Source organism: Siniperca chuatsi, linkage group LG21 (assembly GCF_020085105.1).
Source record: "Siniperca chuatsi isolate FFG_IHB_CAS linkage group LG21, ASM2008510v1, whole genome shotgun sequence".
NCBI lineage: Eukaryota > Metazoa > Chordata > Actinopteri > Centrarchiformes > Sinipercidae > Siniperca > Siniperca chuatsi.
Window position 1 is genome coordinate 14,427,910 of NC_058062.1, and position 15,539 is coordinate 14,443,448.

The following is a 15,539-nucleotide window of genomic DNA, read 5'->3' on the forward strand; positions in this document are numbered from 1 at the left end:
TTTAATAAACCAATTTGTCAGCTGCATGATCAAAATCAAAAGCAGGGGAGGGAAGAGTTTGTGTGAGTGTATCGGAGAGATGGAGATTTTGTAAATTATTCAAATGTTTTATTTATTTCTCACTAACCAAATGCCACATTATTTTATGAATCTCCTTGTTTTATATAGTGAAACACACATTACCATTCATGCCACTGACATTTGCATCCATGCTTACATGGAACTGCTGAAAAACAAGTGTCTGTACAAGTATTTGCACATCTATCTATCTATCTATCTATCTATCTATCTATCTATCTATCTATCTATCTATCTATCTATCTATCTATCTATCTATCTATCTATCTATCTATCTATCTAACTCTCTTGGGAAATCCGATGAACCGATGAACCTGAGTGATTTACAATGGTGGTAACAGCACTCACCAAGCATCTAATTGCTTTTTTAATGCTCTGTTCGCCAGGGATTGGTTGTTTGGCGTTAGTGCACCAAAGAGAAGGACCGTTGTGTCAAAGCGTCCCCCCCCCCATCTTCACCCTTCTGACAGCTGATTGTGAGTTTGGTAATATTCATAGCTTCTCAATTCAGTGGAGAGTGTCCAAATGTCTCAGATGATAGACTGTAGATAGATTGTTTGGCTAATTAATTTCCCCCCTAAATAGTCCATGTCTTTTAAATGCATTAGTGACCCAATTGAAAATTGTAATGTCACAGAGAGTTTTTTTCTTTCTTTATTCAACAGCACATCTCCACCATTGGTTAGATTTGGTGAGGGTGGGGTCTCACTTAAGAGCCATTGACGCAGTCCTCTTTGGCAATGGGTTTTTAACAGAGGCGCAGTCTGTGTAGGAACAGAGAAAAGTGTTTTGAAACAAAGATAAATGGTGGCAAACAGAAGAATGAAGTGGTGAGATGGTTTGAACTGTTCTGATTTCACGATGTTGCTGTCGTGCTGTCCTGCGCGCTTCGAACCTGTGTGGAGCCTCTGGAGTGGACACAACTGGTGTCCTCTCATATTCACAGCAGCAACCAGTTGGCTTTGAGCATCAGGTGAACGTTTCAGACAATATTCCTACTTCTTCTTCCTCGTTCTCTGGGCTACACTTTTAACAGAGGAGCAGAGAGAGTGTGGACGCACCCAAACAAGTATGACCAAAGGATCCGCGCCCTGACGCGTTCCGGTGAGTGCATGTTGGACCGGTGAGAGTGTGGACTAGTATGAAGCGCCATGGCTTGGTGTGACCGCGGGGTTCAAACGCTGCTGGCCACTGTAGGGGCTTTCGCTGCCTTCAGCCTGATGACCATCGCCATCGGCACGGACTACTGGCTCTATTCGCGGGCGTACATCTGCAACACCACCAATGCCACCACAGACGAGACGCAATCGCAGCCCAAAACCAAGAAGGGCGACCTCACCCACTCCGGGTTATGGAGAATCTGCTGTATTGAAGGTAATTCTGCTCCAACGCATGGACGTCGTTAACATATGCAAGTCAATTTAACATAGACTGCACTGTTTCTTGTTCTTTTCGTACAACACATAGTTTGATTTGTCTCTTTTTTTTCCGAGTCTTTTGTGCGCACAGACACTTGAGCGCACAAAAGGACGCACTCGCTTTACGCACGCCAAATGTCTCAATCGAGAGAAGGGAGCACAGCAATAAATAAATAAATAAATAAATAAATAAATAAAAAATCATAAAGGTGGAACAACTTTCAGAGGTTATAGGTCAAATGGAGAAAGCGTCGATACGCACACGGATTTTAAAACCGCTGATCTGCTGAAGTAGCTGCTTAACGAGGAACAAACGGCCGGTGTCCCGCTAAGCGCTCATCTCAAGCTGTCTGCCAAATGTTACATTGCATTATTCAAGCACAGGACACACAGTAAATACGTCTGTGTTATAGTCTGCGAGAGAATGCAATGCCAAGCCGGCGCGTCTGAGCCCATTCACTTTTAAGCCGGTCGCTGCCTGGAAATGTGCGCGCAATTAGTGTACTTTCATTCATGTCTTCATTGTATCCGATGTTGTTGCTTGGCAACATCCCTGAAATTGCTATGGAAACATGCCCGGTGATTTAAAAATAGATGACTCTGAGTTCACGTCATGTCCAAGCAAAATAAAGAAAATTGTTTTTGTAATAGAACACGAGGTAAATCTTCCTTTTGGAAAGTCTTTTTGAATAATTTTACGCAATTGATGTTTGAAAAGGAAGTGCGCTGGCAGTGACGTCTAACTTGAGAGGCAGACAGACACTCGCTCATTGACCAATAGTCCTTCCGGCCACCCCTTGACTTCTCCCTCAGCTATCAATAAATCGATGTGATTAGAAAGATTTGTTCATGTCACAAACGTCTGTCATGATGCAGATATAAAAACAGATTTGCAAATAAATGTCCTGCTACAGGAAAGCAAATAAATACAACTCATATATCTTACTGCAGAATTTGTTAAAAGACGTTTTGGCAAAATACCAAAACTGACTAAATGTATCTTTAAATGCACTGCTGGCATCATATATAGGCCTATACAATACAACCCAATCATATTTTGCTATATGTGTAGAATGTGCATGTCAATCTGTATAGAGACATTTTATGATAATTTGAAACTCTATCTCAAAACATTATTTTAACTTTAATAAACTGCAGAATTAAGAAGGACTTTGGCCAAAGCTACAGGCAGGCCCTTCAGAGATACATGTATATAGAGGAGGAGGTGTCCACCCTAATCACATTGTGTTCCAGCAGCAGGTACAGCGGAGCTGCTATGAAACATGACACAAAGCCTTATAGTCATTTATGGAGAGATTATTGCAGATACCAAAATATAGTTGTGTTGTGAGAGGAAATAAGATCAGACACTTTTGTCACCTCCTAACTCTAGAAAAATCTATTCTAAAATGTTCTTTTATGCATTTTCTTTTGAGTGTATTGTCTTTTGTATGGATACATTAAGATTTTTTTATTGATGCCAAGAAGTTTATTTATTAATTAAAGTTTTCTTTCTTCTCCCCCAAAAGCAGCTGAATATTTTACACTTTGTCCCTCTAAAATGGGAAAAAAAACCCATTTTGCCTGGACACTAGATATTTTTATTGTCTTTGTAGAAACTGTTTTTGTGTTGGATCAGGTGCTTTTCAGTATTTGCAGTTTATTCTGCAGATTGGTTAGCTTGCTTTCATTCACACTTTCAAGCAGTAATGTCATCAGAGCCCACACAAAGGGAGAGATTCAGCTGTCAATCTTTGGGCTTGTCCTGTGGTGAAGATGAGCGCTTTACACACATGTGAAGAATATCCCGGTGTGTTATGACACTTGAAATGTACTGAGAGTCATGCTTGGCTGGGCACCTGTCTGTGATGTGGACAGACTCACAGTCTGCATTATATCCCCTGAGAACCCTAAGAAATTAAAATTAATTATAAATGGCAGCCAACTATTGTCAAGCATGACTTCCCATCAGCGCTTTGAAGTAACGAAAGTGGATTAATGACAGTAGAGACTTATGTTGATGAGGTTGGGGACAAAGACCAGCTTCTTTTTAAAAGCGTAATTTGGCCAGCCTATCATATCATTCTCTCCCAGTGCTAATAGTTTCACTTCTGTGCCTCTGCTTAAAACAACAAGATGCTGGACGGTGGCTCTGTTGTCATGGGGACTCATAAGTATAGAGTACCCCCCCACACACACACACACACACCCCTCCGGTCATAATGACAAACACACTGGGTTATTGACGGGGACAGCTCTGTGTGTATCACAGCTACTGGGGAAAACATCACCACGTTTGGCTGAACAGATTGCAGCGACAACATGTCTTTCTCTCAGCGACAACACATTGCTGTAGAGCAGCCGCTCAACACTCTTCATCCCTTTTCCCTTCTCAGAACCCTATGGTGAATGTGTTCAACAAGCTTCTTCAGCAGGCCTGACCTGTAAAGAGCAGGCAGGAATATATCGCGTGATGCTACTTTACAGTGAGGTCAGCACTACCCTCATTTATGGAGTCCTTTGCATTTCTCAGCAGCTGTTTTGATTTTTTTCCTCCTGTGTTTGTTTCCCCACATGAATGTTGTGAGGCCAGGGTAGCACTGAGCGTGTCTAATTTGCATCAGAATCGGCAATGCATCAAAAGGCTGTTGCTTATGTGTGACTCGAGTAAATGAAAGCAACTCTGACAATGAGGAATAACGTAATGACTGATCCAATTAGCAGGCACATATTTACAGTAAACATCCTAGCTGGAGGTGGGTTGGCGTGAGTAGCGAGGCAGCTGTTTTTCTTGTGGGACAGTGCGTTTGTGAGGAGGGGTTTGTGGGGGTCACTTTGCCATTCCTACCATGCTCCACAAGTCTGTAATTAAAACGTGACAAATGAGAAGTCATGCGGGGGCACTAATTAGCCAGCAGACCCCAACTTCCACCTCAGTCACTCCGTCCTCCTCTCCTCTGCCTGATGTGCGCTCTCTCTTTTCATCTCTTTACAGGTCTAACTCCTGTGTTCTCATCATTCTTTTATCTGCCTCATGGCTTTCTCTTCGGCTATTCTACTTTTTTAATTAACCCTCTGTCACCCCCTTCATACTTACAAACCCCCAGCCCCTTTAAATTTTGGATGCATTTAATTTCTCTTCTCTTCTAAAATGAAGCTCCTTTGAGTCATATGCAAGTTATTTCGATAGCTATTTGCAAATAGGTTACCTTAAAGGGAGAGTTTGACGTTTTGGGAAATACGCTTATTGGCTTTCTTGCTGAGAGTTAGAAGAGAAGATTGATGTTAAATATGAATATAACCCCAAGAACAATGGTGAATTGCCATTTTTACGCTTTGGGTTTTGTAGGGATTCCAACAAAAAGATATTATGTGTTGCTGAGCTACCAGCTGTGAGCTAGCAGATAGATTTTGTTATCTTTGGACAGAGCCAGGCTAGCTGTTTCCCCCTATTTCCAGTCTTTGTGCTAAGCTAAGCTAACTGGATTCTGTTGGTAGCTTCATCTTTACTGTACAAACACAAGTGTGGTATCATTGTTCTCACCTAACTCTCAGCAAGAAAGTGAATAAGTGTATTTCCCAAAATGTCAAACTTTTCATTTAGCTTTTAATTGTCCAGAAGTAAAAGGGCTTCTGTTGTTTCAATACCAAAACTTTACATTCCTCATCACTTTCAGTTGTTTCATCCCTTTAACATCCATCTACCTTTGAGGTCATGGCCAAGACAACCTAATGTAGACCAGGAAGTTTGGCATTTCAAAAAGTTTCAGAAAGGTAGCATTTGGGATGAACACCTGGATTACTACTTAATGAAGTGGAAAAGAACAGGGATAAAGGGAAGTATTCTCAATCAGAATACTAACCTGAATGCCTTTTTAAAAATGTATTACATTTACACTTTGCAGGGATTTGTCCTGGCAGTTTTATAATACACACAAAAAAAAACTTGAAAGTAACAGAATCAGACTGGAAATGAGAAACAGCAAGAATCTGTTTCTATACATCATATACTGTATTCTTAAGTCTTCTCTTTTCTTCATTGTTTTAAGATAATATCAGGTTTCTGTCGAAACAATGTACGATATCTAAGAGAGAACCAGTGGGCTGCAGTGCAATAGATCTTTTGTCTTAATCCGCACTCAAACTATAAAATCTTAAGCATCGTGTTGAGGACCCATTATATATGTACATTTGACAATGAATAACAGACTACATGGAGCAATAGATTTCAGTCTATCCCAAGCAGAGCTGTGTTTGAAGAAAGTGCTGCCTGGTGACAATTTAATTAACCAACTGTCAGTCATATCAACACCGAATCACTGATGTCTTCGCCAAATTGCTTTTCTTTCATCCTCACTTGGGCTGGAAAAAAATATTGGACGGGTTTGTTTGATTACACAGATGCTTTTATATTCTGTCCTGGCATTTCCTGCTTCCAAAGTAATAAATGCATGCGTCGCTAAGTCTGTGTGAGTTGTGCGTCCATGTCTGTATTTGATATCAAGCCCCTGTAACAGTGCTCTATCTGTTTACAGCTTCATAAAACCTAATCATCCCACCTGCTGTAAACCTCAGAGCGCTCTCCATCGTCAGTGTTCACAGGACAGCAGAACAGGCTGCTGCTATTTTTGCTGTAGTTCTGTTATGTGAAGCATTACTGAAGGTATATCACCCACTGGAGGCTACACAGTTCTAGTGAAATGCAATATTACTTGTTCATTCATCAATCTATATGCAGAGCTATTGAAGCGTTAATTCAAAATCATGACAATATGCATCATCCTGTTGCCAGTGGCACCACAGCTGTGACAGCTGCTCCCAATACAGTGTGTGTGTGTGTGTTTGTATGTACACGTGTCTGTGTGCTTACGTGTGCATGTGTCCATTTGTGTTCCCAGTCATGTACTGTTAGGGGTGACAGATCTGTGAAAGGGGTTTTGCCAGGGAAGTGCTGTCTCTTATTTGGTGGGTATCAGAATACAATGAGGACATCAAAAGCATCCTTGGAGATTGTTTATGTAAATTAGCTTATTAAAGGCTAACAGGAGTTGCCATGGAGAAGAGGAGGAGATGCTCAGCATGGGGCTTTGCAACTCCAGTCAGGCTCGGGGAACCCATTATTTCCCGTGTAATGTGTTAACTGTGTAAGATTAATTCTCAATTTGTCACAACACAATCACATTGTAACATCAACCAAATATGTGGATAAGCATCTTTTCATTTGTCACCAACACCTTACACACATGTGTGTAACTCAGGTGACCAGCTGTATGTCTGTCTAGCCAAGCCTTTGTCTCTGTCCTGTGACCTTTATTGCACGATCCACATTTTGCCCTTTTTATGCTCTCTCTGCCTTCTTCAATGTGGCCTTTTATCTTTTTCTTCATCCCCACCATTCCTCTGCTCCCTGTGCTTTTGTTGTTTCATTTCCTTCTACCTTCTTCCCTTGTTAAATCTCTGCTTCCTCCCTCCCCCTTCTCTCCCAGCTAGTCAGTATTCAAACTTTATTTCATTTCATGAAGGGTCCATCTGACAGACTGCACACGTGCATACACACACACAAACTAAACGTAGACACTGAGCTGATAACTGTCACTCATAAATCACAAGCCTCTAGGCCTCCGCTTTTAATCAGATTCCCAATCAGTTGCAATATCTTCTTTTATTTCTTCCATTCCCCATCACATACACACACACACACACACACACACACACACACACACACACACACACACACACACACACACACACACACAAGACAAGACAGAGGCGTCAGACTGGCTGGATAGCTGGGGTCTGGACTAAAGCAGAGGATGGAGAATATTGTGCACGAGTCAAAGTTAATAGTAGCATTCTGGGTTCACAGTGGGAGGTGCAGTTTTGAATAAGTGTAAAAGCAGTTTGACATGTCAGTTTAGCAGAAAAGACAGACACACACACAAAAAAATGCATGTATAAAATCTACAAGCTCTGGCGCTGCAGCATGATTTAGTGTTTACACAGCAATTAACAGCACAGCAAAGGTGTCTGTATTTTTGTTATCTTCACAGTTCTTGATCTAACCACAAGAGCCAGATGTGTTTTTTCACATGGCACAAAGTCTCATATCACTGCTTAAAATAGCCCGTAGCCCTTTTTTCCATCAGTGACTAGACACAGAAACTTGTGCTCCATTTCCACCAACTGATTTGATGCTAATTAATTTGATGTCCCTTATTAAGCAGCAGACCTAGTTAATGGAAGCAAGCGTGGCCTTAAAAGCTGTGGCACAGACAATGATGGCTGTTGACCCTTCGGCATCAGGGAAATGAAGTTGACAGGTGTCTGTCTGTCATCAGCATAGGCTGTTAATGGGAAGGTTGAAATTTATAAGGTGGTAGGTCAGCTCTAATCTCTGCTGCCTCTCTGCTGGGGACTTTGTATTTTTGATGTTGGATAAGTCAAATTCTTAGGCAAAGACAGGCAAATCCCTCCCCCCTCGCCCCGAACAATCATCACTAGACCCAGCAGGTCTGTCAAGCTTTGGATTTCTTCACATGCCAAGGCAGTGTGCATCGAGTAAGAGAGATACTTGGCATTTAAAGAGTTTGGAGGATGGTGTCCTTTTTCATCCCTTCCAAAACCAAAAGAGCTGAGGCAAAAGTGTAAGAAATGGGTTAGAAAGTGTGTTTATTTGCTAAGCTGCATTTGTTATTATGTCTGGCTAACTAGCTCATTACCTTAGTAGTAACCAAGCCTTACTAGTTCATGGGGTTGCAGAAAAAATGGTCCTACCACATCCACTGTGTAAAACTGTGTGAAAATGAACAAGTAAGCTAAGCAGCCAAACAGGGTTATATTAGAATGTCATGTATGTAGCCATCAAGTGCATATTATAGACCACTGTTACAGAGTTGTTATTTAATGATAAAACTGCCAGCGTCATCGGTTAGAAATGAGGAGCCTGCTTTTTTCCACCTTTATATGAAATCAAAGATTCATTGCTTCAAAAATTACAAAGATTGTAAGTGTAAATGTGCCACCATTATCATTGTAAACTGCATCATATGTTGTGCGAGAACCGAATGCTTGGCAGGTGTAGCAACAGTAACTACGGCTGGTGGAGCTTAGTGAATGGTCAATTGCTTTCCCTACTCTGGGATGCAAACAAATGCAAAAATATTCAGATGAACACACAATGTGCACAGAGACATAGACATGCTCATGTAAAAATATGTTAAAAAAATGAAGCCAGAGCCCAGCCCCCCTCTAACACCGTGGGTGTTTGCAGAATGACTAAATTGTTGAGGGCATTCACAGCCCAAATGGTTAATGAATAGCCAAAGAGCTCCCAGCATTAACACCACTGCACGGAGCACATCCATTAACCCCGAAAAGACAAGGTGTTGTTTATACTCCGGCTCAATTACAGCTAAAGGCGTCTCTCAGCTTTAACCTCTCTCTCTCTCTCCAGTCTCCTTTTGTAACTCACCTCGGCAGCTTCCAGCACACGGTCTTTTGTTGTTCAAATAGGCTTCTTGTTCCTCCCAGCACTCAACCATTCACCTGAGTTGGATTTGGACACGCACCACAACCAAACCAAATCCCTGTGGGCAATGCAATCTTAATCCCACCTTCATATAGCATATGCACTGATCCCCGAAACACATTGGTTTTCTTCCTCCAATATGTGTGCATCGAGCTGTGATCTTTAGTTTGCAGGATTCACGATGGACCCAGGGAGCTATATACAGTACAACAACAGTCCTTATCTGACCCCCAGAGTACAATTGAAATGTTTAGGTCAAAGGTCAAAGTCTCATTTATGGTTGGAGGTGAAAACTATGAAGAGTGTAATGAGTTAATCCTAGAGAATATTGCTTTTGTGTGCGTCCAGTTTATTCCATCCAACAAAAGCTGTAGGGAAGAGTCCATTTACACCACCGAAAGACAGTATAAATAACACTTGCCCGACCGTGGTATTCATTGCTAACAGTTGCCTGAATGGAAGACAAAGTTCAGTTAAATGAATCAGAAAGGCTGTGTTTCCCTTTCTACTTCCCGCTGCTCCTGTTGTCTCTTCTTTCTCAAGAAGCAGCACTGTTAAAACATGAAAAATAACCAGAGGTCATCTGAGAAGTGACTTCCCACTCCTTCCTCTTTCATCAGAGACAAGAGCGCAGGAGCGTCTTTCTCCAGTGGACACAGTTTAACAAAAAACAGGTCACTAGGTAGGGAGCAACTGTGGCTCCAGCACCCACACATCCTTTAGCCAGCTGAAGCCAACTGGAGTTTGATAGATTCACATCAAAAGTCTATAACCCCAAGCATCAAATGAATCCAGATGAACTTCAGCTTGCCTCAAAAGGCAATTATTGCATATATTTCTGATCCTATTTGTTGGTTGAACAGTCCTCATCTCCTAAACATCACATATATCAAGACTGTTATAGCACCTTGATGTGTACAGCGGACTATAATTCATTATTAATATGGAGACTCTTTCTGGTTATCTTTGTTCTGCAGGCATCAATCAAGGCAGCTGTTACAGGATCAACCATTTCCCTGACGACAATGACTACGACACAGACAGCTCTGAATATCTGCTGCGTAAGTGCTCCCCACTCTTCCTCTATATCTGGCATTGTTAAAACTGTCGGGTCTTTATTTTTAAGGGCGTGCAGGCAGTCCACTGACCTTCAACGTCATATCATTTGGTTCTGAAAGCAGTCTCCAAACAGGCGATTCTCTTTCATACAGAGACTGAAAAAATGCAGAACAAAGACATAAAGTGAGTTGACAAATGTGACAGCATTCAGAAATTCAGGCTTTAATTTGTTCAGGGCTGGATTACAAATGTTACTGTATCAGACTATGATCACAACACATAACATTTTTTTTCATCTGTATATTTTTTATTTTTGTCTGTTTTGATGTCTGACTTTTCTTGCAAATTATTTTAAAGTAATAAATGACTTGTCATATAATGCCTGACTGCAAGGTGTTGTGTCTGTTTTGTCTGAAAAGCCTTAATTTGTGAAGTCGTATTCACCCAATGTTCAAGTGTTTTAATTGACTCTCATACTTGAATGACATTTTTCTTACTTGCTAATCAATTACCTCCAACCCCACAAAGATAGCTTGACACTGGTTTCAGACATGAAGCTCAAACATAGAAGAGGCTCATTATTATTTTCTTATTAACTTTTTTTAAGGGGCATGAAAAATATGGTACCTTTTACAGTGCAAACACTCCATAGTTATTTTATTAATTACTTTGATTGATGCTGGTGCAGGATCAGCAGCTTGTTTGCATTTTCCCCTCATTTTTCTTTTTTTTCCTATTACATGAAGCATATTGTGAGTAGAACTTGTTTACTCTGAACTGTGGTGAAGAGTCTCCTTGCAGCAAAAAAAAATGTCTGGCTGTGTGCGGACATAAGATCCTTGTTAAAACCAGTTTAAATAGATCTGCTCCTGCTTATACATAGATTAAGATTAGTTTGATATAAAATGGGGATATTCAATCAGCAGAGGACCTTCATTTAGGGCACAGCCAATTCAGTGTCTGCCTAATATGCGGAGAAGAACAAAGAAGACGTATCTGACTTTCCAAACTCAGTCCATTAGCCAGGAGAGCTTATTCAACTGTACAGTTGAATATTCAACTGTACAGTTGAATAAGCTCATCCATCCTTGGACACTTGTAAAATGGCACAGTGATTCATTTCTGGGGAGGTGATAGTCAGTGAGAGCTCTTGTTACATCCCACAGCTGAGTAGCAAAGCTTTGTCACAACAAGGCCCCAAAGTATAAAAGATAATTTAGTTCTCAAAAATGGATGGGGGAAGAGGTGGGACTGGATAGATGAGGGCTCATCAGGGTAATGAAAATTCAAATTATTTAAAAGAGTCAATTTTTTCTTTTTATAAACTGTGTTGTTATACAAATTTAGAAATTCCACAATTCATTTGCATGTGATTCATCTATTTTTTGTTGTATTTTGTTGTATCTATAAATTGCTTTATAATTTGATTGATGGATTGATTTATTCATTTGTATTCATCTTTTACTAACCAGCGTCCTTATTGTCCAATCAAATATTGGTTACTGAATTGATTTAAAACCATTTACAGTGACTTAATTACTTACTCAATTAATGATCTCTTGATCTCTTTTACCATATCCTCCCTCCTCCGTCTTTGCAGGTATAGTTCGTGCCTCCAGTGTGTTCCCCATCCTCAGTACCTGCCTGTTGATGCTCGGGGGGATGTGTGTCGGGGTGGGCCGAGTCTACAACAAGACAAACAACGTCCTTCTCAGTGCAGGCATTCTCTTTGTAGCTGCAGGTGAGCTGGAGGATTACACTGTCAACCTTGTTCTCAGCGAGGAGCAATCATGTAAGGGCTGAGTTTTCATAATGAAGAAAGGCAGCTTGATGTGGCACCTGTGGTCACATATTGTACTTCATAAGTGGTGAAATCATAGAGATGAATGTCACTCGGCATTGAAGAAGGTCAGGATCTCCATTCATCACACTCCTCACACACAAGTGATGAGGACACATGTCATTAAGGGCCTCGGTAGTGATGAGAGTCTTGTAATCACTGGCTGATGAACATCTTAACACAGTGGGAGTTCATGGGTTTCATCAATGTTACTGGTAAAGTCATGGATGATTGATCACTGTTGGCTCTTCCTTCACATTTTCACTTTTCTGTCTTTCACTAAATCACCTGCCTACCTCTTTTTCCTGTTTCTACTTCTTGCTTCTGTTGTCTTTCTTTTTCTTGTTTATCAGGTCTGAGCAACATAATTGGCATCATCGTCTACATCTCCAGCAATGCAGGAGACCCCAGTGATAAACGTGACGATGACAAGAAGTACACTTACTCCTATGGCTGGTCCTTCTACTTTGGCGCCCTCTCCTTCATTGTGGCCGAAACTGTGGCTGTCCTCGCCATCAACATTTACATTGAGAAAAACAAGGAAGTTCGCTGGAGGGCACGGCGTGAGTTCATCCGTTCACTCTCTTCCTCTTCCCCGTACTCGAGGATACCGAGCTTCCGCTACCGCCGGCGGACATCGCGTGCCAGCTCTCATTCTACAGAGGCATCACGGGAGAATTCGCCGGTAATCGGTCTGAAGGGTGCGCCATCTTCCAGTGGGCCCCTGGACGAGCTGTCCATGTACGCCCTGGCGAGGGACAGCGTGACGGAGAACACGTACAGTCCTGAACATGAGGCGGCTGCCGAGTTCCTCCAGGTCCATAACTGTTTCCCCAATGATTTAAAGGACGGGGTGAATCGCAGGACCACACCAGTGTGAGAGGCATATTGCTGGGCTCAAGGTTCACCTGGAAGTGGATGAACAGGAAATGATGAAAAATCAGTGGGCTGATCTGTTGGAGCCTGAGTTCTCGCCTGCCATCTTAGAGGCGCAGTTTTCAGCCAGACTGTCCTTTATGAAAAGTCCAGAGGAGAAGAGAGGACAGAGCGCTGGACAGAAGACGAGCCAAATAACAGAACCTGAGTCATTTATCTGCTTTTAGAGATCAAAGCAGAATAGAGTTACATTGTCTGTGCTGTAGCTGATGCAAAATATGTGTTATCTTTCAACTGTCAACAAAATGCTTAAATGAACAGTGTGTGGATCACAACCCTTGTTTGTGTAATAGTCACTGAATATTGTGGGTAAACTTGAGAGTGAAGCATTGAGATATGCTAATCAGCAGTATTCTACCTGTAAATTATTTAACAAGGTGCTAAATGAAATGTATTCTTCAACTTGAAAGTGTTCCATTTGTGTGTGCAATTGCTATAAAGTGTGGACCTCTCTCCAAAGTTTGTATTGTGTCCTCATAACCAGTTTGGTCTTGCCTTAGGTTTGAAAGAGACAACAGGGGCTCTGTCTCTCAGCACTGTCCTTTAGAATAATGTATGGCCTTTTAAACAAAGTCAAATTATAAATATTTTCAACATATCTTTTTCATGAGAGTATGGTGTGGGAGTCAGTATCTTTACAAATGATTGACTTGCTGAGTTGTAATGTTTAGTATGTGTTTAATATTTTAGCAGAGTGTGCAAGTCGACCATCCAATCCTCCGAATGATATGAAAGGTTTTGTCTCCCTCGCTGTCTCGTAATCCTATTCTTCTCTGACATTTGTCAGTGGAACAAAATGTCCCCGTTTGTCACCTCCGTTCAGTGGCCCTTTTTTATTCACTTCCATATCAGTCCGCCATCCTTCCATCACACCCCCCGATGGATGTGACATTGTGTATGTGCCTGTCTCAAGAGAAGAGCAGCTGACAAAAAAGGGGTGCCCAGAACTGTAAAAACGGCACAGGTCAGGACTTCCTTTTGCTCTGAATGAAGCCCTGGCATCCAGAGTGTTTGGGGGATAAGAATCAGAGCCAGGCAGAGAATATTTGTCTGTCTGTCACACCGCCTGTGAGTCCATCTGGATCCCCACCCCACCCCCCCATGTTAAACAGAGGACCCAGACAGAAGCAGAGGGAGCTGTCTGCGACTGCGTCCCTGAAGGATTTGGCTCTAGTAATCAGACGTGTGTGTGTATTGTTGTCCATCACTGCTCTTTCTTTTAGTTCTCTCAGGAAATACTGTGTTGTTGTGGCAGGTTGAACACTTTGAGGTCCTCTCCCTACTTTGTGGCAGTGCTGGGAAATGGACCAGTGATCAAGATAAACCTGCTGAAAATCAGTTTAAAAAAAAAAATTCCATTACTGTATTTAGTAAATGCTGTAAGTGTTTGCTTGAGTTTGCTCCAAGAACCAGCTGGGGTGGGTTTTTTCAGTCTTAGGGCTATTCAGTTGGTTCTGGTTTGGCAAGCGAGCTCACTCAACCACAGAATAGTATTTGATTGTATTCAGTGTGTTTGATATTCCATTAGAGATACCACTTCATATACCAGGCTGAGCTCATGTAAAAGAAAGCCATCAGTATGATCCATTTGGAGTGTAGATCTTACACTTTTATATTACAGTTTGGAGGAAAAAATCTAAATGTGTTTGTTTGTAATGTAAAACTGTAAAGTTGTATATAAAAGTACAATAAAAATTCAAAAAAGAACGAAAACACTGAATGTGCAAAGACATGAACAGAGGATTCAAAGCATTATTTTACTGAACAATGTCTCAATAATAATGCCTTGATGCAGTCTGACATTGGTCATACTATTCAATTTACCATTTTATATTCAGGTAAGCACACACTGGTTTTGCTGTTATCAGTCAAAAAGTTGAATCTATTGAATATTCTGTTTTGTAAGGTGAAGTACAGTAAGTACGTTTAGGATACCAAACTATATTTTCTATTCCATGTGTATATGGCAGCTGTACTTTACTAAATGTGCTTATATTGATTTATGGATTACTAATGTTGTGAAATAAGCACATTCTCAATTTTTTTTTCAAGAAATTAACTATAGACATTTGAGTACAGATGTTCAGAAGGGAGGCACTAATTGGATGAGTTGCATGATTAAACAAAGGAACTTGTCATATTGTATCAAAACAAATGAACTCCTTTTCCAGGCTACAGTTTCTAGACCAAACTTACTGGAATAACATCACAATTGTAAATGTATTTCATCTTTTTATATTGGATAGTAGAGTGCCTTTGTTTTATTTATAATATACTGTATTTCCAACCAAGAAAGCATTTTTATTTCGTCTGAATTTACTTACATTGTTTTTCCCATTATCACTTTTTAGTTACAACCCAAAACATACTGTACATAGACTAATAAACTAAATCAGGGTCACATTGTTGTGCTTTAGTGGTGGTTTCTTTTTACAAGACAAAGAGCCTACAGCCATGCTAGCAGCTCTGTACTTGTACAGTGGTGCTTTGAGGTAAATGCTGAAGTCAGTATGCTAACTTGGTCACAATGACAATGCTAACATGCTGATGTTTAGCGGGTATAATGTTTGTCATCTTAGTTTAGTGTGTTAGCATGCTAACATTCGTTAATTAGCACCAAACACAAAGTACAGCTGAGGCTGATGGGAATGTTGTTTGTTTGAAGGTATTTTGGTCATAA

At 41.0% G+C, this 15,539-nt stretch overlaps 1 protein-coding gene across 1 annotated transcript; it reads left to right on the plus strand.

The window, feature by feature from the left end:
- The first annotated feature begins 791 nt into the window (after positions 1-791).
- On the plus strand, positions 792-15,260 carry LOC122869359 (voltage-dependent calcium channel gamma-4 subunit-like). The gene is made up of 4 exons (XM_044182289.1): positions 792-1,452; positions 10,002-10,085; positions 11,684-11,824; positions 12,277-15,260. Exons 1-4 carry the CDS (start codon positions 1,230-1,232, stop codon positions 12,801-12,803), a joined length of 975 nt encoding a protein of 324 aa, XP_044038224.1. The 5' UTR covers positions 792-1,229; the 3' UTR covers positions 12,804-15,260.
- The last annotated feature ends 279 nt before the right edge of the window (positions 15,261-15,539 follow it).